This window comes from Panthera tigris, chromosome B2, assembly GCF_018350195.1.
Source record: "Panthera tigris isolate Pti1 chromosome B2, P.tigris_Pti1_mat1.1, whole genome shotgun sequence".
NCBI lineage: Eukaryota > Metazoa > Chordata > Mammalia > Carnivora > Felidae > Panthera > Panthera tigris.
Window position 1 is genome coordinate 2870817 of NC_056664.1, and position 21436 is coordinate 2892252.

Consider the following 21436-nt stretch of genomic DNA (forward strand, 5'->3'; position numbering starts at 1 on the left):
GTAAACCTCTCTAAAATGTCACTTGCCTCGTTAATAACGCTTTTCACAATAATGCTTCTTTCTACACAGATGAATCCAGACTAGTTATCCTTGGGACCGTGTGGCTTGAGCCCTGAATGTTGGGGTTTGCTTTGAAGAATTTGCCCCTTCTGTTCCACCTCCCTTAGAACACACCATACCAGATCATGATTCGGGAATCAGATATGTCACGTATAAAGCTCCTTCTGTTGTTGTATATCATGATCTATGTCCTTTAGGACAGTGACCGTGTTTTTGCTTTTGTTTTTTTTTAAGTTTATTTATTTTGAGAGAGAGCGTGCAATCAGGGGAGAGGCAGAGAGGGAGCGAATCCCAAGCAGGCTCCACACTGTCAGCGCAGAGACTGACACGGGGCTCAAACTCACACACTGAGAGACCATGCCCTGAGCTGAAGTCAAGAGTCAGACGCTTAACCGACTGAGCCACCCAGACGCCCCTGATGGTGTTTTTTTTTTTTTTTTTTTTTTTTATCACCTGCTTCTCCAAGGACACAATAATAATTGATCCCCTTTCTCCAAAGGAGGACCCCTTTCTCTCTTCAGTTCTCTTTGCCCCCCAAAGACACACACATTTATTTTCATTTCTTTCCTTCTAGGCTTGTACAACACGTCTGTGAGAAGGACAAGAAAACAAAGTCAACTCTGAGGTTTGGGGATCGCTGTCCCAGCACCAGCAGCTCCCATGTGCCTCGTCTTTCCCAGAGCGTGTTCTCACTCCATGTCTATTACGCTTCCAGCAAGGTGGGGGGGGGGGGGGTCCCTCAGCGTCTCTGACAGGTGGCCAGGGGAGGGAGGCTTCTGAGGCATCTGCAAGGAGGTGACTGCTGTAAAGGCCAACCCAGGAGGCGGCTGTGGGGAGTCCATTCCCTCCGGGGTCACCGTGCCTCTGCGCCACATTTCGAAGAGAGCTGAGTTCCCCTATGTTCTTAGGGTCGAGGGTACACAGAGGAGCTCCGGTATCACAGTGGGCCCCGCACAGGTGGCCCCCCTCCTGCATTTCAGTGTCCCGCCTGTTTATTCTCTTCCGGCTGAAGCTGAATGTCAGTGTCAGTGCTGCTGCCTTCGCTCAAAGCCGGCGGGCTGGCGCACCCACAGACGAAGCTGTCCACCTCGTCTCACGCTTGTGCTTACTCCCATGTCCAGGGTCAGCTTCTGGGAACCATTCGGCTAGACACGTGGACCTTCTGGCTTACGCAGGGCTGACGCCTCTCCAGGTCTTCTGCGAACGGATCTATCAGCACTGCCGACTGTTTCTGGGGGTACCCCAGCATCTCGGAAGCCTCCCAGCAGCTCTCTCCTTTAACATTGCCATGCTGTAGCCAGTGCGATCAAAGTCACCAGGGTCTGCATTCCCGCAGAGCAGTAGTGGCCCTTCGGGAGCATGCTAGGAACGAGGCAGACTGGATTTAGGCTGTCCCAGTGACTGGGGGGAGGTGCACCCCTGACAGGAGCGGACGGGCTGCTGGGTGTCCTGTGAGGAACGAAGTCAGGGGACACGCGACTTCCAAGTGTCTCCGGGTAAATCTGAAGGTGCGGGACCTGTTGTGGATCAAGCCCAGAACCCGGAAGTACGAGGTCTTTGCCCACGTGTTTGTGTGTAGTTTAGGGGACACTGAAGTTTCTGACAAATCTGGATTGTGTTTTGTTCCTTTCACATGCTCATGTCCCCCAAGAATCATTGGTGTTTACAAAAAGAAAAAAAAAAAGGTCGCCTCACTGAGAGTTAAGTCTCTTTTCAGTGTTTGAACACCCGAGTCAACCCTACAAGGTCTTTGTGGCTCCAGGATGATTCTACACAGGTTCTGTGAGGACTGTTGTGTCAACCTGACAGGGCTGTGCACTACCCAGATACTGGGTCAGACATTATTCTGGGGATTTCTGTCAAGGGGGTTTTGGATGACAGCGACATTTAAATTGGTAGACTTAAGGGGCTCCTGGGTGACTCAGTCGGTTAAGCATCCGTCTTCGGCTCAGGTCATGATCTCGTGGTTCATGCGTTTGAGCTCAGCATCCAGCTCTGTGCTGACAGCTTGGAGCCCGGAGCCTGCTTCAGATTCTGTGTCTCCCTCTCTCTCTCTCTCTCTGCCCCTCCCCTGCTAACACTCTGTCTCTCAAAAATGAATAATAAACCATTAGAAAATTTAAAAATAAATTGGTAAACTTAATTTGTAAACAGATTGTTCTCCCTGATGTGGGTGGGCCACATTCAATCAGTTGAAATCAGGAAAAGGAACAAAAAGCCTGTCCCTCCCTTGACTAAGAACTACTCATGTCTGGCTGCTTTTGAGCTGGGATATTGGCTTCTTCCTGCCTTTGGACTCAGACTGAAACATGGGCTCTGCCTGGGTGTCAAACCTGCGGGTCTTCAGGCTGGAACAGCATGGCCTCCCTGGGTCTCCCAGTGCCTGACTCACCCGGCAGCTCTCGGGCCTTGTCAGCCTCCCCAGTCACAGGAGCCGGGTCCTTGTAAGAAACGTCTAAATATATATACACATCCATCCTACTGGTTTCACTGCTCACCAGTACAGGTGCAAATACTCAGCTACTTCTCTATGTGTTTCTGTGTAGGACGCAAGCATTCATGTTGAAGTCATCTCCTTTATTGTTAAAATAACTGTCTCTTATTTCATTTTTATATAATAGTTACACTGTTTCATGACCTTTAGAAACTATGCATGCGTTTAAGTGTTATTACCTAAGAATTTAACTTTAGGCTGGAAAAAGGGGCCACTAAAAATAGATATAAAAGGGGGGCCCGGGGAATGACACACATGAGAACCACTGCCTTTCATAAATGAAGTCCAGGAAATGTAACCTGTTTATTAAGATACACGAGCCCAGACCTCACGGCGTGTGCATAAGCGCGGGTCACGGCTCCTCCCTCTCCTCCCCCTGGCCTCAGCAGCCCTGGCCTGGAGCCTCTGCCCTGGTGCCTTGAAATTTAAAGGTTCTCCCCAGGGGTGGCTCAGTCCGTTAAGTGTCCGACTTTGGCTCAGGTCGTGATCTCATGGTTCGTGAGTTCAAGCCCCGTATGTTTGGGGATCTCTGCTCTCAGCACAGAGCCTGCTTCTGTCCCCTCTTTCTGCCCCTCCCCTGCTCACATTCTCTTCCTCAAAAACAAATAAATATCTATACGTATGAGGTTCTCCCCAAATTAATATCCTTGGGATTCCAGAGTTCCCTTACAGCTTTTCATAATTTCTCCCTCGAAATGATGTAAGCACAGCCCTTTGGCTGAGGCACTTATTGGTTCTTCCTTCTGTCACTGGGATTCTTGCACGCCTGCAGGGGTGGGGTCCTCGTCCCGTAGTCTACCCGACCCCCTTCCTAGTACTTGTCAGGCCCTCAGTCAACTCGTTTAAGCTGAAGCAGTCCTAGTCAGTCGTGATGCCAGGAATACTTACACGTATGTTCAACGCTGTAGGAGTTGAGAGAAAGTTCTTAACCCTATTCAAGTCTGGAAAATAATTTCCTTGTGCGTTTTGTTAACTTGTTTTGTGTTTTAATACCGCATGTCTGCTTTTCTCGTGAAACCTCCCAAGAGGCCGAATAGGTGACAACATCAGAAAAGGCGAGCTTCTGAAACAGAAGCTCAATAGAAGTTGAAAGCAATTAGGAAGCAGCCGGGGCACCTGGGTGGCTCAGTCGGCTGAGCGTCTGACTTGGTTTCCGCTCAGGTCATGATCTCGCTGTTCGTGGGATCCAGCCTCGAGTGGGGCTCTGAGATGACAGTGCGGAGCCTGCTTGGGATTCTCTCTCTCTCTCTCTCTCTCTCTCTGCCCTTTCCCCGCTTGCACGCTCTTTCTTTCTCTCTCTAAATAAATAAATAAATGTAAAAAAAATAAATAAGCCTTAAAAGAAAAGGTATTAGGAAGCAGATAAATGAGCCATCTGCAGAAACAATACACATTTAAAGTGGTTTGGACAGTTGTGGGTGAGGAGATGCTTCCATATCCAGGAACCTAACAGGTGCCTAAGGGAAGTTGTGGTCAAATTAATGTCATGTGCCCGGTACAATGTCCTAACTGAGGGCTGGTAAACTGCATGAAATCTAGGAAGGAGTGAGAAAAAAAAAAAAAAAAAAAAAGGGTTAAGCTTTTGTCAGTACATTTTGTTCAACCTGGAAGGAAGTTTTCAATGAAGAAAACATGAATTTCTCTAGGCTGGACAAAGGCCATTTTCAGGTAATGTAACTTGGGGAAAAGCCTGTCCTTTAGGCTAAGATTTTCTCATCTGTTTTTTATGTTCCAATCTGTCCCTTTGTGCTCCAGAAGTTGTTCTTTAGAGAAAAAATGAAAAAAAGTATTACTTGGGGCACATCATGTGGATTACTGAAGATACCAGCCAGTCTGGTGTAAGACAGTGAAGTGACATTCAGATTGGGATGAGCTCAAGTCAATTTCCCGAAGACTGATCAGCAGTGCCATAAATTAATCAAGATACTTTGAACAACAAGGGGTTAGATACCTGGATCACCAAAGTGCAAAAAACCCACAAAATCTAGCATTGGGTTCTTTATTTTTCTCTCCTTTCAGGAATTTCAAGTTTCTAAATGTTGAAGTGCAATGGACCCGATGTGTGAACCCTGTACAGAGGGACCACAAACGCCTTCTGCGCGCTCCTATCCATTCTGCGCAGATTTCAGAATCCTCCTTCCCGGGTTCTTCAAAACATCTTTCCTGCTGACAGGTGCAAGTCATATCTACCTATTCCTATACCTGTACTTGTACCTATGCCATCCACACCCATCTCTACACACACACATTCCCCAGGCCGAGGATCTATGTGGTAGATAACTTAATCCCTCTAAATCCTCTCATTTCCTCCCCTGGATTTTATCTGCCGATTCCCTCATGCTGTAAAACAGAAATACCAGAATTTACCGCCAATTATCTGCACTAATGGATTAATGGACAGGACCAAAGGCATATGTAGTCTGAAAGTAGTGATGAAAATAACCAAATATATGGTAAATTTACTGTCATCAACTATCTTTTTTTCATTTTTTTTCATGTTTACTTATTTTTGAGAGAGAGAGAGCGTGAGTGGGGGAGGCCCAGAGAGGGTGACACAGAATCTGAAGCCCAGTGTTAGGGCTCACACCCATGAACCACAAGATCATGACCTGAGCCAAAGTTGGACGCTTAACCAACCAAGCCACCCAGGCGCCCCTGTCATCAACTGTCTTGAAGGGCGATGGAAGATGGAAGGAGAAATGATACATAGACTTAAAAATATTTCTTTTCTAACAGAATTGAGGAAGGGATATACACACATACATACACATGAATACATAAAACATATACAAAACACACACACACACATGCACACACACACACATGTATAGGCCAGTCAGAGACCTGTCCCAAAGATTTTGAGAAGCTGAGTAGACAGAAAAGTTTACAGGAGCTGGAGGTGGGTTCTGGCTGAATTGTAGCCCACATCTTGAGTTTTCTGAATTCATGGGCCTTTTTAATAGCCTGTCAGTCTTTTTCTCCTACACCCTCAAAGAAACTAAATCTATCTACAGAAACCCTGTACTGTATTTAATTCTCATTTATAAGGTTTCCTCTAGGACACATGAGATGATGGGACCTTGATTTTTATGCAAGATTCTTTCCCTATTATATTTTTCAGTATAGCATCTGCTACATAAAGGGAGTATGTGTAACATACATCTTAAGTGTAAAACAAGTTGTATCAAACACCCATGATGAACTTCTAGCACTAAATCTGGAATGTTGATAACAAGTTATTTACCTCAGTCACTGAGGTGTGCACTTCCTGATTTTTAAAAACTCGCATATGGAGCTCTTAAAGTTTTTTGAATCCTACACTTACACGTGCTTCTATAGAAGCTTAAATAATAATGTATTTTCGAGTTCTATAGAGTGCTATCATATATGAACCTCCTGAGATTTAGGTTTCTGAAATTTAACCAAGCACCGCTGTGTATCTTAATCTTTTTCCTGCTATGTGGACTCCTAGCGAGTGAATGTACCGCAATATATTTGTTTAGTCTTTTTGGCCATGAGTATGTGGCCGCATCTACTATTTTGCCACTAAGAATGGGGCCCGCTGCTCCACTCTTGTGTCTCCTGTTCAATGTGTGCAGAATATTCTCACCCAGACACCTGTGGGTGGAACTGAGTCACTGGAGTACTGACATTGGACAAAGGGCATTATCAAGAAGTTCAGCAAACCCGACTCAAATGTAGAAGTGTTTCCACACACCCCCTGCCCCCCGCCAAGACCAAAATATTTTTAAATATGCCATTCCTAAGGCTTAAAGCGGAGGAAAGGATTTGTACTCCCTGAATCGGGGGGTGAAGGAACAGCCTACTCTGACTTTTCTCATTTTCTTTCCAAACGTCTTCCCATAGAAACAGGAAATGCAAGGCGCACAGAGAGAAAGAAAACATGGGATGGATTCTCCGACAGGAAAGGCAGGGAACAGAACCAATCCCTCCCCTAAAGAGGAATTTCACTCAGAGAAACGAGGGAGTGAGTCCAGCAGCGGTTCCTCACGCCAAGCCACACGGCCCAGAATCACCCCAGTGAGGACAGACTACCACCGGGCAGCCGGCGGTAAAGTTTAAACTCCGCGCGCTGCGCCCTGGTTGGCTGCCCAGACCAACGTGGCCACCGATGAGCCGGGATCTTCCATTTCCTTCTGCGGCCTTTCTAACTTGCGAGTGGCGAATCCAAACCAGGCGGAGCAGAGCTGGCACCATCCCCAAAAGAAACAGTAGTGAATAAAAGGATGTGTGCGCGTCTCAGCGCGTGCCCAGGGCTTCGCTGTAAGATGCGCCTGAGAGCTAAGGACAGAGCTTTGTGGTCATGGAACTTCCTGCCAGGCTGACTGTTCAAAGCTAACCAGGTTTTGTTTGAGACAAAGGGTGCTTTCTTTCAGTAGGCTTGTCTGATCACGAACGTGATCCTTCCTGACCGAAACCCATAGAAATACGTCTCTGGAGTTATTCCAACTTGCTGTACACTGTAATTTCTAGCGAGACGAAAACACGGGACTCAGATACGGTTTCTTTACAGGAAACAAAGACCCAGTGTAAATAAGTGCCAGTTCCCTTTAGAAGACTGAGTGGCTCTGAAAAGAGCCTTTGGGGTGTGGACCGAGCCTTACCGATTGCTCTGCAGCCGGCGGGCTCACTTTGCGCTGGTGTACTTGGTGACGGCCTTGGTGCCCTCGGACACGGCGTGCTTGGCCAGCTCCCCGGGCAGCAGCAGGCGCACGGCCGTCTGGATCTCCCGGGACGTGATGGTCGAGCGCTTGTTGTAATGCGCCAGGCGCGACGCCTCGCCCGCGATGCGCTCGAAGATGTCGTTCACGAACGAGTTCATGATGCCCATGGCCTTGGACGAGATGCCGGTGTCGGGGTGCACCTGCTTCAGCACCTTGTACACGTACACCGAGTAGCTCTCCTTGCGGCTGCGCTTGCGCTTCTTGCCGTCCTTCTTCTGCGCCTTGGTCACCGCTTTCTTCGAGCCCTTCTTCGGGGCCGGGGCGGACTTGGCTGGCTCAGGCATGGCCGGGAATCACCGTTAAAGGACTTGAAAACAGAAAGAATGAGTACGAGGCTCTAAGTGTCCTTTTTAATCCACAGCTTCTTAAACAAAGGAGGCACTGGACGAAATCCTGTAGCTAATTGGCGAGTTCTGCAAACGTCACGTATTAATTTCGTTCAATCAAAGTAAGTGTATTTGAAAACCAGCATCCCATTGGTTACAGCGAAACTGTAATTTTAGCCAATGGGATAGTTTTCTTTTTGCGCCCATTAGAGACTATAAATAAGGTAGCTCTGGCTCAGTCCATGCTGAGCGTGCTCTGGTTTGTGACGTTTTCTCCGTCATGTCTGGACGCGGGAAGCAGGGCGGCAAGGCTCGCGCCAAGGCCAAGACGCGCTCGTCGCGGGCCGGGCTGCAGTTCCCGGTGGGGCGCGTGCACCGCCTGCTCCGCAAGGGCAACTACGCCGAGCGGGTCGGGGCCGGCGCGCCGGTGTACCTGGCGGCCGTGCTGGAGTACCTGACGGCCGAGATCCTGGAGCTGGCGGGCAACGCGGCCCGCGACAACAAGAAGACGCGCATCATCCCGCGCCACCTGCAGCTGGCCATCCGCAACGACGAGGAGCTCAACAAGCTGCTGGGCCGCGTCACCATCGCGCAGGGCGGCGTCCTGCCCAACATCCAGGCCGTGCTGCTGCCCAAGAAGACCGAGAGCCACCACAAGGCCAAGGGCAAGTAGAAATATGGCCTAGTCTGGAGCTCAAGTCTCCTGTCCAAACCAAAAGGCTCTTTTTAGAGCCATCCACTTAATCAAGGAAAAGAGCTGTGCCTCACGTTCTGTCATTGGGATAGCAGGTGTTGAATAGTGGCAAATCCTGTTAAAAAAGAAAATGTATAGGCCTGTCAATCGACCCAAGAGTCCTTGAATTAAAAGAAGTCACCTTGCCGAAAAACACAAACCTTTGCCCTAAGGAACCCATAAGAGGAAAACTTGGGTGTCCTTGATTCTTCCCGCAGGATCGAATGTCCATGTGGAACCTAAACTTGGCAGCCTGTGACTTTGGCCTATCCTTCCTTCTTCTAATTCAATGGAATCCTCCTGAAAAAGACTCCCCCCTCCTATATGTCCTGCGTTAGTCCTGCAGGCCGGTGGACTCCTTGTTTGAAGTAAGTTCAGGCAGACAATGCATTTCATAATTGTACACAGGTGAAGTAAAGACGGCAAGGAAACATCGGGGAGACCATGTGCCTTTGCAACAGACGTGAGAGGTGGACGTTGTAAGTCAGATTTTCACCTTAACTATACTGGCACCCAATGAGTCCCAGTGCCTATTCTGGCTGTTCTCGGCCACCAGCACACCCTTATCACCAAGTCAAAAGCTGGAGCGCGTCTTCCGTTCCTCTCCACGGAAGTACACCTCCGCCAATGTTTAGTTTTTCCTCACGAAGATCTAATAAAATTAAGTTTCTATGCCGCTTCTAGTCTATGTGAATTAGTTTATCTCCTGGGTCTCTTGAAAGGTTTGTATGTCCTATCGTGAAATCTGAACTGCAGTCACAGGCAAAAACCCCCTAGAATCCGTGAACACAGCAATCCCAGATAGGAGGGAAATGTCACCTTTAAAAACGTTTCTTTCAAAGTTACGATTATTCGATGTCAAAGGACCCACATCCTGATTTCAGTCAATCTGATTATTCAGTTGTTTCCTCTTAAAAAGTCACCTGCATTAATCAAATTTGTAAATTTTGAACAGCTATTTCTCTTAGCATTGGAAACGTCAAATAGAATAAGTTAACACAGCTCCAAGGAAGGCCTAGGAGTTCTTTCCACGTTTAATCATAAAATACGCTGTTTTGATGGTTGATGTGGCTTTTGTGACAAGGTTCAGAACAAATGTCCCAGCATGAGACACTTTGACGAGTGGAGTTTTATGAGCTGAAGACAATTAGGCCCAAAATACTCAGGTAGACTTTTTACCACCCCCTCTACCGCCTACAAGGATGTGACTGGGCCTGGGCCAGGAAGAGAGCTATCACCAGAGGTAAGTACGAAGTGTGAGCTAGGTCCAATGTGCTGTGGGGAGCTCACAGGACCTGATCAAATTTCTCCCTGTCTCCTTGTCTCCACAAGGCCTGGCAAACTTTTGTTTACTGAACATCCTCTCCCCATGTTCCTGTGAACAGTCTTCCCTTTGAAGCCCAGACCTCTGCCCCCTTCTTAGCTCAATAGCATTCAAGCCTCAACTGCCTGACTGTGGGAGAGGCTCACCAGTCTTGGTGGGACTCCTGCATGTACAAAATTAAATGTTTTCCTCTTGTTCATCTGTCCTCTGTCAACTTCATTGTTAGACCAGCCAGAGAACTTAGAAGGAAAGAAAGGACAAGTTTTGTCCGCCCTTAACAGATCAAATCGCTAGTAATTGCTTTCTTGCATTGTTTGTATTTCTCACAAGAACGACTACATTGTTAAATTGTTATTAAAATTATGTTATTCGCATGGTTTTGATTTATCAAACCAAGGAACCCATAATCAAATAATTGGCAAATAAATACACATTTTTGTTTTAAGTAAAATATATTCAAGCGTGATACACTATTGCTTATAATTCCATGTTAACTGAGTTTTTTGTTAGTTGCCTATAGCTCCAAGGTCATTGGATAAAGTGCGTACTATTGATGAGGGAGCATGAGGATGACGGAGGGGCAAAGCACAAGCTAGCACACACCCCCGCCCCAGGTGGGACATGTGTGATATTCCTCGGACACCCCTGACCGCCCAAGAACGAAGGAAAGGGGTGTCAGTGCTGGCCATGGTGCTGTGGGAAACTAAGGCAAATGAAAACTTAAATTCCCTTACTGCCTACAGCCATTGGCAAGTCCTTGAAACCGGCAGAGTGACCTCCCTCTAGGAGTTCAGCTGCCTCCATGATGGCACTTTGCTGGGGGCAAAAGGGAACCTTGGCTTTACATTATCCCAACTTTAAGGATCTTGTAAGTCTACTTCCTTTATCTCAACTGCCCCAAGATATATGCTGGTAATCCTACTCCAAGCTTATGGCCCCCCATAAGAGACCCCCATACATCTAAAGGGTCTCATGACTGAGGTTTTACTAAATGATAATAAATGGCGTTCCCTTAGCAACAGCTACCCCCTCAAGGTCCTGGAAACTTTGCTTCCAAAATACCTTAGAGACTTACTCTACCTGTCAGGACAGCTCTTCCTGCCCAGGGTCCTGTCCCTGTGCTTTAATAAAGTTACCTTTTTGCACCCAAGACGTCTTCAACATTCTTTCTTGGCCATCGTCTCTGGATGTCACTACCCTCGCCACCCCAAAACTTCATCACTATTATTATTTATATAATCAAAAAAATAAATAAATAAAAACTTCTTTTTAAAAAATAGAACAAAACCTTCAAAAACTCTTGATGAAATAATTCAGATATTTGTAATTGCAATCAGATCCAGAAGGACTGATGACAACTTCATAGTTTATACTGTAAAATCATTTTCATAGGAGGTAAAGATCAATTTTAGTGGCAGAACATTTATGGAACCTTTTATTAAACAATCGAAGTATAATTGACACAGAGGAAAGCAGTGTTTAAGCTTTCTTTCTGGCGTTGGTCTCTCCATTAATTTCCATCTCTGCAGATTCTGAAAGCACCTCTTCCCATGTTAGATTTCCCGTGTATCTCACCCATCAGTTTACAAAGTCCCTTAGAGTGGAGACTGGGTTTTATTCATATTTGTGTCTTCCTAAACACAAATGACACAATGACAACCCCACAAAATATAGTCAATAAATTGTGTCAATTTTATAATAATAAAAATCCTTATAACATAGGTACGTGGTATAAAATAAAAGCAAAAAACAACAACAAAAAAAGAGAGATAGAAAGGTAAATAAAAAAGAGATCCCATGGAGGAACTGGAGTCAATCTAAGTGGAGGCAGCGTAAAGATGAGACGGGTCCAAGGAGCAAAGACCAGTCGGAAAGACGTAAATTGCCTTTTTCAGTTCATGGTATTTATCTGGAAAGAGGCTGTGCTTGATCGGCCTCCTGCCTCCTCCCCCAATCTGCCAACAATCTCACATTTAAATAAATGCTACTGCTGTCGATGAATATGAGTTACATGGTAGAATAATGCAACAGCTCAAGTGATCAGGGGCCCCAGCGGCTTGGAGGAAGGCAGGGATGCAGGCCGGGGCGCGAACACCAAGGGCAGAGAATTAGGGATCCGCCAACCAGTACAAACTTCTGAGGCTTCAGTGACTTTCCCCTAGGGTTGCTTTTGTGTGGTTTTTATATATCTCTATATCTCTCGGCTTCCAGATTTTTCTATATGCTTACTATTGAAGTTGTCTACATGAAAATATTGGTTTTCCTGGTGCAGTGGTAGTATCTCAAGAGACAGGGCTTTGGTGAAGAGGGGGTAGCAATGGACCCTCTGCTGCGATCATCCTTCACTTACATTTTTAGCTGTTAAAACACTGATTAGAAGTTAGTTCGTAACAGGGGCGCCTGGGTGACTCAGTCAGTTAAGCGGCCGACTTCAGCTCAGGTCATGAGCTCACAGCTCGTGGGTTTGAGCCCCACGTCAGGCTCTGTGCTGACAGCTCAGAGCTTGGAGACTGCTTCGGATTCTGTGTCTCTCTGTCTCTCTGCCCCTCCCCCACTCATGCTCTGTCTCTCTCTCTCTCTCTCTCTTAAAAATAAACATTAAAAAATTTTTGAAAAAGAAGTTATTTCAAAACAGAATACTTGATGAAGATGTACATACATATATAGAAATGAAAACAGAGGACAAAAGTAACATGTTCATTTTGTTTAGGGTAATAACTATTAAAAATATATTTTGACCAAAATAAATGTCCATAAAAAATCTATTGAGGGACAGCAGATTTCTCCAGCCCAAAATATATCTCTTTGGCCTAAGGATTATTTTGAGCTAACAGCAATCAAAACCTAGCAGATTCAGGAAAACCTCTTATGTTCCTCCTTACCTGCCTAAATTTACATTGGAAAGGGGGCCTGTACCAGGAAAAGGTACTACCAGAGATACCTTTTATTATTTTATTTTATTTTTTGAGAGATATTTTTATCCTGGGAAATGTATCTGCATGACAGGGCAACCTTTATTTTCCAAACACCTTCTCTCTCCTTCCTGTGAATGGTCTTCCTTCCTTTTAAACCTCCAGACAGACCCTTTCCCTTTTCCTTAGTTCAATATGTTATATAAGCCTCATTACCTGGGTGCTCTATTTGTGTGTGTGTGTGTGTGTGTGTGTGTGTTTATTTATTTTTTGAGAGAGAGAGAGTGTGAGCAGTAGAGGGGCAGAGAGAGAGGGAGACACAGAATGGAAGCAGGATCCATGCTCTGCGCTGTCAGCACAGAGCCCGACGCGGGGCTCGAACCCACAAACCGTGAGATCACGACCAGAGCCGAAGTCGGACACTTAGCAGACTGAGCTACCCAGGCACCTGTGGGGGCTGTATTTTTATGAGACTCCCATACATATGGTTTGTTTCATTCCTGTTAATCTGTCTCATATCAATTTAATTATTAGATAAGCAAGGGAAGAAAGGAAATATTTCGCCCTTCCCCCACATAATATAATACATATTAAAATAAACATAGACTCTGTTAATAACATAATATGTAGTAAAAATAATTGTTAGTTATTTAACATTGTGTATATCATGTACAATGTTTTAAATTCATGTGTATTAAGGTAAAAATATTTTAAAGTATAAAGTAAATATAAAATATTTTAAATTTGGTACTAAAAATAAAAATTACTTGTTATATTAAATAGAAGCATGCCATGTAGATGCAGTATTTTGCATAAATTATCTTCATTAATTCTTACACTGTTTTTGAGGTGATTACTGTTACTATCCTAATCCCATTCTGTACATGAACAAAGATTTAGAAAGCATAAGCAAGTGACCAAAACCCAATCAGTAGAGAAGATACAATTTCAAACCGCATTTTTTTTTTTTCAGCTATTAACCGGTTCCTAAAACACACACTTGAACAATGGGTGACGTTAGTTACAGTAGTTTACAAAATTATATTGGTGTCAAAATTTCAGAGTATGATCTCGTACTTGTTTTTAGGAAATAAAAGCCAAAGTATGCGAAGAATATTCTATTTTAAGTCTTATATGAAAACCAAATTTTCATTTTAGTCGTTGAAAATTAAAAGGCTTTAAAAAAACTGCAAGCGGTAAGTTTATGGATATAAGTACGTCATTTTTGTAGGGCTTTAATTGCACTCCAGTGAATTGACAGTTAATGCAATTGTGATCAAAATCTTAAAGGGATCCCCCCCCCCCCCCCCGCAACTGTTACAATGATTCTAAAGTTGCCCATGAAAGGAACCTGGTGAGACTAGATCAGAACTTTTTGAAAAGAAACCATGAGACCTGTCATGGCAAATTAGGCCCTCTAATGCGACTGCAACGTAAACCATCGATGTAATACAAAAGAACACTGTAGGGGAGGAAAAATAACTAACCCTCTACCCTGCTAGGTTCTGTGCGTCCCCCCCCCCCCGCCCCCCACGCCCCCTGCCATAGCAAAGGCTGAGTAACCAGAGAAAACAAGCAGAAGTTTAATGACATACACGTCATGTATTCCTGGGAGATAGTCTGAAAAACTGAGAACACCTGAAAAGGCCCAAGCCACCCCCTTACATACGATCTTCCACTAAAGACGAAAGATGTCATGCGGGAGGGGCGTGCCCAGGGAGCCAGTTATGGGCTCCCAGGAAAAGGACAGTAAACAAGGCAAGGTTGTTCTGCAGAATCAAGGCCGGGCTTTCTCCATGGACAAGTTTCTGTGCTGATCTAGTCGTCCTTCTCTTTCTGGCACAGAGAGGGAGACACCGATTGAGATCTCCTTCATAAATGTGAAATTCCCCTTAAGAAAGTGTGAGTTCTCCTCTGGTTTTAGAGATTCTCCTGCGTCTGGTATTTCTCTAAACTGCTCAGAAATAGCCCTTATGTCAGACAGGCCTATGTGCGGGCGGCGTATACTGTACCGTTCACACGCACGGGGCATGTTTGGGGAAGGTGTGCCTGAGCTCCCCACTCCTATTTTGGGGTGGCGTCCTAGGGTACCCTTCCCAATCATCCCCTTCTGAAGGAGAAAGTACAGCACTTGCTTATAAAAAAAAATTAATCCCTGGGAACATTCTCACGGGAAGATATAATTTCAGATACAAATATCAACGGTTTCAGAAAAATCTAGAGCTTAAAACTGAAACTCCTCACTCCGTTCCCTCCCCCACACCGTCATTGGCTCTCAGCCCAGAGAGGGGCGGAGCCCGGCGTGCGGTCGGGGCGCCTCGGTTCCCGCCCGCGCGGTCAGTTCTCAATCAGGTCCGACGACTGCTTATAATAACGCCTTTCGGGCCAGTGGGGCCACCGCTGTGAGTTACTCACGGGACTTGCTTAGGCAGCTATGTCAGGCCGGGGCAAAGGCGGGAAGGGTCTAGGCAAAGGGGGCGCTAAGCGCCACCGCAAGGTGCTGCGCGACAACATCCAGGGCATCACGAAGCCCGCCATCCGGCGGCTGGCCCGGCGCGGCGGCGTCAAGCGCATCTCCGGCCTCATCTACGAGGAGACCCGCGGGGTGCTCAAGGTGTTCCTGGAGAACGTGATCCGGGACGCCGTCACCTACACGGAGCACGCCAAGCGCAAGACGGTCACGGCCATGGACGTGGTGTACGCGCTCAAGCGCCAGGGCCGCACCCTCTACGGCTTCGGGGGCTGAGCGCCCAGGACCCACCACAACCTCCCCAAGCACAGAAAAGGCCCTTTTCAGGGCCCCCATCCTCTCAGCGAAGGAGCCGTGACGCGGGTTTCGCTTTCTGTTTTCTGGTTTTGTTGTGTTAACTCCTATTCTGGCCTTTGCACTCCTATTCCTTACGTGTCCAGACTAGGAAAGTCTTATTGTCAACTGCCCGCATTTTCCTTGGGCGTCAGTGTATTTAGCAAACGTGCTTGGTGTTCTCTGTTTAACGTTTAGGTCTGGCGTTTGGGGGTTTAATGCTGCACTAGGAGCTTCGGTATGGCCGCAGTTGGAAGGAAGTGGGACGATTTTTTCTGTCCAGAAGGTGTACATGTGTCAGGGTTGAGACAGAGACGAGACGGACTCCGCGTCTCCGCGCTGAATTCGTGGCTTGGTGCGTTTAGTATTCTCGACGCTTTCAAGTTTAGTTCCTGTTTAGTGGCCTTTATTCTGCTGATCTATGTCCTCTTCTCGAGAAACCAGTGCGTGCTAAGGGGACTGGAGAGCAGCAGTAGTGACGAGCCGTCCTTCCTTGCCCCCTTTCTGATGCATGCAGCACGTGGTTGGCCCCCTGGCTCGGATCCTGGTTTCCACCCAGTGTGGAGACCGGTAGGTGGTAGAAGACTTGCAGGCTAATCCCCCACAGAGGGGTGCTGAGGGTGGGACGCAATTGGAAGGCATCTCAACTAAGTAACAAGGGGAACAAGGTTGCATTACAGAAATGTTAGGGTGACAAAACAAAGCAGACCCTAAACCCAGAGGAGCTACTGCAGGGATCTTGGGAGTGGAAGAGTGGAAAAGGAATCGAACAAGGGGTTAGGACATGAATCCAGACCTAAATTCAAAGTAGGTCTTAATATTCCTCCAGACCAGATCTTAGCAAGTAGAGAAAGAAACCCAAAGTCAAAGGTGAAAATCTGGAGGTTGGTAGAAAGCTTGGCCAGTGCATATACACAGGCCGAAGTAGTAATTCCCACAGGTATATAGAAAAAGTAAACAGTGATCAAGATATTAGATATAGATATAGATAAATAGATAGATAGATAGATGATAGATAGATAGATATTTTTCCCCCTAAAGCTGAAATTAAAAACTTTAAACATTTGCCCGTGCTTCACCAAGAGTTAACCTTTGTAAGGTCAAATACTAAATATGCACCTGGCCTTCTCCCAACTCAGGACCCTGGATGCATCTCGGAAATACAGTGCGGTCTTTCTTAATGATTGTGATCTCTCATTTTCCTGGGAATACTTGCGCTAACTTCCGCTAACATATGACTCTAAATTGCAAAACCCACAGTGTTTTGAATGAGATTTCCTTTTGTCTTTGCTATTCCAGTAGGAGATTGTCTGTCGGGAGAATTCGGTTTTGATTATACTTCCCCAACACCTTCTGAAGGTCTATTGTCTGTTTGCGGCTTTCCACTGATTTCTTGAATAATTCTGGTAACGGTCTCTCAGTTCTTAAAAATAAACAACTAAAAAAAAATCCTTAAGTATTCTGTACATTTGTTATTTTTATAGTTAATATTCTAGTACTTGTCTTCAGAAATCCATGGCTTATGTTCATAGCCTGATTTAAAGAAACATTCAAAATTTCTTGATATTACCTTTCATAAATCCAGGCCCCAAATTTTGAATAATGAAACTCTGAAGGTATTACTTGTATCTAAACTCCTCTTGTAGTTTCCCACGTGGCCAGGAGGCCACACGTATTTTCTCATTTTATGAGAAAAGATGTACTTTGTAATTAGCAATATACAATTGTGAGAACTCTTTTCTTATATATCGTGTAATAGGAAAAAAGAGGGGAAATCAAAAATAAACTATACATTCCTAAGTTAACCAGATGAAATATTTTTTTTTTTAATGTTTTTAACGCTTATTTATTTTTGAGACAGAGAGAGACAGAGCATGAACGGGGGAGGGGCAGAGAGAGAGGGAGACACAGAATCCGAAGAAGCTCCAGGCTCTGAGCGGTCAGCCCAGAGCCCGACACGGGGCTCCAACTCACAGACCGCGAGATCGTGACCTGAGTTGAAGTCGGACGCTTAACCGACTGAGCCACCCAGGCACCCCCCAGATGAAATATTTTTAATATAAATGTTTAACAATTCTACTTAAGTTGGATAGAACATATTTATATTTATATACAATAACCACACAAAACTACCAACAGACTTTGTTCCTAGATATCAACGCCATGGCAAAAAAAATAACAAATACTTTCCAGGAAATATCAGAAGGTTCCTGGAGGTTTATCAATCTCCGTATTCACAGTATCATACCTAAATAGAGGATTCTATCCTATTCCATAATGATAACACTGATTAATATAATAAATTAACCAGACATTCTCTAGTCATCAGTGGATGGTTACTATTTTTCCTTATGCTGTTCTCTACAGGCCCATGCTACAAAATACAGATCTGAAATTGAGTTTTACAGAAGAAGCATCAAAAGAACTTTAATAAATAATTGTACCAGATACCTGTCAGACTCTACCCTGGGACTGATTTAAGATTTTCCAAGCCGTATTAGAAGCAGGGTACTTAACCCAAGATCAGCAAAACAAGAGTTAATTAGTTAGGACTGAATGAACTGATTTGGTTGTGGCTAAAATTCCCTTACTAAAGTCCTCTTATACTTGTAATTGCTGTCTTTTTCAAATGGATTCCTCAAATTTTAAAAAAATATTCTATTAAAAGAACTCCTGGTAAATTGTCAGGAATCTTAAAACTATCGACTCTGTTGAAAATAGGTTATATATTGATTGGCTCTATCTACAGAACTTCACAGAATAATGGTTGGATTTTATACAAAATGCTAGGAATCCAAGGAATCCAAGGAATGCGGTTATTATAATGTGGTTGGTATAGGCTTAGAACTAATTGATCCTTCTTAAAACAAGTAGGCCTTTCCTTTATCCCCTTTTCAAACCATCATTCAAACAGACCAAGTAAGACAAAAGATAAAATTTAAAATACTTCATCATAAGATACCTGTCTAATGGTCTGGTCACAGTTGATAAAAAGCCTTGATGTTGGTTCCCTAAACATTTCAAAGTGTGTATTTCTCTACTATTTGCAGATATTCAATACTGCTAGAGAAACAAATGTGATGGATGAAACTTCTGTCTTAAGTATAGATAAATACCTAGAAAGTGGAGTGTGTATGTATTAAGGATATAAAGAAGGGGTAAAGGACCAAGAGACATGTAATATTCATGAGGCACTTTTATACTTGAAACACCAGACACTAAATATACATGAGATACGTGAGGCACTAAATATTCGTGATACACTAAATATATTTGGAACACGTAGTACCTTGATTCAGTCAGCCTCTGGTGATGTCCATCCTGGCCCCACACGTCCTTTGCCTAAGATACACAAATGAAGCACATGCCCATTAGGCAGATGAACTAGTAAGCATCAGCTGTGACCAGGAATAACCGTCTGTCTTCCACAGATTAGCTCCCTGTCATTGGCTCCGGGCGCCTTCCATTTGAGGAACTACTTGTCCCAACTTGGGCTGTAGTCTTCAAGAAGAAAGGCTGTATGTGGCAGAGAGAAAGGTAACTAAATACATGACCAATGATTCAGCTGCTGTGGTCCATCTATCTCCTCATGCCCTTACCCAAGCCTTAACTTACCACATGTCTTTCCCCCTGTCTCAGGCTATGTACTCAAATGTATTAAAAACAAACAAACAAACAAAACACACACACACACACACACACACACACACACACACACACAAGCATCCCCAGCATTTAAATTTGGTCTGAGTCTTTCTGGGCCACAGGACAACTTGTCTGGTGGTGTATTTTGAGGCCAGCAAGGCATAAACCCAGAATGAGTACAAATGAACAAGTATACATTGTAAGAATAATCAAGAGAATACCTCCATTGGGTGGGGGATGGGTGAGATGGGTGATGGGCATTAAGGAGGACACTTGTTGGGATGAGCACTGGATGTTATACGTAAGTAATGAAACACTAAATTCTACTCCGTAAATAAATAAATAGAATATCTCCGACATTTGCAAAGTTGTTTGGAAAAAAACATACACCAGAGTATTATGCACGGCTCCCTAAGAGACTATAGTGTCTCCCATTAATGTGGCTGGATCTCTACTGGAATGTGCTTGTTCAAGAAAAGTTGCTCACACCCGGAGGTCACAAAATGAGGTGCCAATTAGTGGCGGAGCGTAAATGACAAGTGCTTCGCATAGCAACTCAGTCCTCAAAATAATCCTTTGAGTGAGGTCTCCTCCTCTTCCTCCTCCTCCTAACCGTGTAGGTGAAAACACTGAGGCCCAGGAAAGAGTTAGAACTGAACCTGCTCTCACAACCAAGTGATGCTTCTATAACGACTGTTTAGACGTTTCACCATCTCGCATCACTTCAGTAAGCAAAGTTACACAACAGGACATTTACGTCTTAACTTTCACAATATTTTATTTGTTTTACATGCTTAGAGAGATTCGTCTTTATGTCCAAAGTTCACGTGGGTCCACTTGCTGGTGCCAAAGCTGACATTTCCCCACGAGTTAAAAGTACATTTTCCATGTGTTACATCCACCATTTGTACGTCATAAATTAACGCTGGACGAGCGCCGATTAGGATCCTTGCCCTTAAAACATACAAAAACACATTTAGCGTTAACTTTTAAAAGCTGTCTATTCTTCGTGGGAAGTAAGTGATGGCGAACAATAGGACATTAATGGCCCCTCCAGACTTAGACACCACTGACCTGATTGACAGGTGACATTTAGAGGGGACGGAGCCCTCAATTACAAACTTAATAGATTGCCACGTTTCTTAGAATAAAAACTTCCCTAACTTTAAGTCTGAAAACTTTTTCAACTCTGCCAAGCGGACTCTGGACTTCTGGCAAGGGGCCGATCACAGGAGGGGGGTCTCCCCAGCAGGCCCACAGTTAAGCCTCAAAAAGCAAGTTGTGTCCACCGCAGGCCTCAGAAGCCTCTTCACACGACCTGCTTCCTCGAGCGAATTCGCAGCTAACAAGACCCCAAGCCAGGCGGAAAGGTTCGCTGTTGTAGGTTTGCAACAGGAGAGGGAGCGACCCGTGCAGGACGCGGACCAGCGAGCGTCAAACCAGCGTCACGGCTCCTCTGTGAGAGTTGGGGGAGCCCTGAAAAGGGCCTTTTGTTTGTAGACAGGGCGGGACGGGGGTGCGCAGAGCCCCGGAAGCCGGGAACCTGGAGCTCAGCCTCCGAAGCCGTAGAGGGTGCGGCCCTGGCGCTTGAGCGCGTACACCACGTCCATGGCCGTGACCGTCTTGCGCTTGGCGTGCTCCGTGTAGGTGACGGCGTCCCGGATCACGTTCTCCAGGAACACCTTGAGCACCCCGCGGGTCTCCTCGTAGATGAGGCCGGAGATGCGCTTCACGCCGCCGCGCCGGGCCAGCCGCCGGATGGCGGGCTTGGTGATGCCCTGGATGTTGTCGCGCAGCACCTTGCGGTGGCGCTTGGCGCCCCCCTTGCCCAGGCCCTTCCCGCCTTTGCCGCGACCAGACATGCCGACAAGGAAGACTCCACAAAACCCTGTCACGTCCCCAGAGCTGCGGGCTTTTATATATCCGCTGGCGGACCGAACTGAGAACCTAAGGAAGCCGCGAAGTGCCACCCAGTGGGGGAGGGAAGTGTGACCAAAAAAAAAAAAAAAAAAATGCCTTCGGTTTCCTTGTGCTGTTTTGTTCTATACCTAGTACCTTTTGTGACCATGTGTTAAAACTTTAAAAATTGCTTTTGAATGTTATGAAAGATGCAAAAAAAAAAAAAAAAAAAAAAAAGGGCAAGCAATAAACTAGCAAGCTCTTACCCCAGGATACAGAGAGCACGTGCGACTACTGGCTACTTTGATATTTTGGTGAACAGATATATGCACATATTTTTTTCAAAGAAAATTTACACAGTGCCCGTGCATAGGGATTGTGGAACTTCTTTATGCTGATTATATTTTTAGTCAATTTCCTCTCTCTAAAGAGAAAAAAGATGTTTTTGATATCCACGTGGTATTCTTCCTTAAGAATTCTCTATAGTACACTTTA

At 45.3% G+C, this 21436-nt stretch overlaps 4 protein-coding genes across 4 annotated transcripts in view; 2 read left to right on the forward strand and 2 right to left on the reverse strand.

Annotated features, from left to right (window-relative positions):
• LOC102960673 overlaps positions 1-15395 on the forward strand; it is a 31064-nt gene extending 15669 nt beyond the window's left edge. The window contains 1 exon segment of the mRNA XM_042985396.1: positions 15023-15395. Coding sequence (XP_042841330.1) covers positions 15023-15340 — 318 coding nt within the window. The 3' untranslated portion in view covers positions 15341-15395.
• On the reverse strand, positions 7162-7777 carry LOC102961247 (histone H2B type 1-K). Its single transcript, XM_007074474.3, has one exon. The coding sequence runs from the start codon at positions 7581-7583 to the stop codon at positions 7203-7205; it is 381 nt and encodes a 126-aa protein (XP_007074536.2). The 5' UTR covers positions 7584-7777; the 3' UTR covers positions 7162-7202.
• LOC102970766 (histone H2A type 1-H-like) lies at positions 7874-9034 on the forward strand. The gene is made up of 2 exons (XM_042985498.1): positions 7874-8290; positions 8767-9034. The coding sequence occupies exons 1-2, from the start codon at positions 7906-7908 to the stop codon at positions 8823-8825; spliced, it is 444 nt and encodes a 147-aa protein (XP_042841432.1). The 5' UTR covers positions 7874-7905; the 3' UTR covers positions 8826-9034.
• A 5130-nt stretch (positions 15396-20525) lies between the features above and the next one.
• On the reverse strand, positions 20526-20932 carry LOC102960961 (histone H4). The gene has a single exon (XM_015540747.2). The coding sequence runs from the start codon at positions 20902-20904 to the stop codon at positions 20593-20595; it is 312 nt and encodes a 103-aa protein (XP_015396233.2). The 5' UTR covers positions 20905-20932; the 3' UTR covers positions 20526-20592.
• Between the last annotated feature and the right edge of the window lie 504 nt (positions 20933-21436).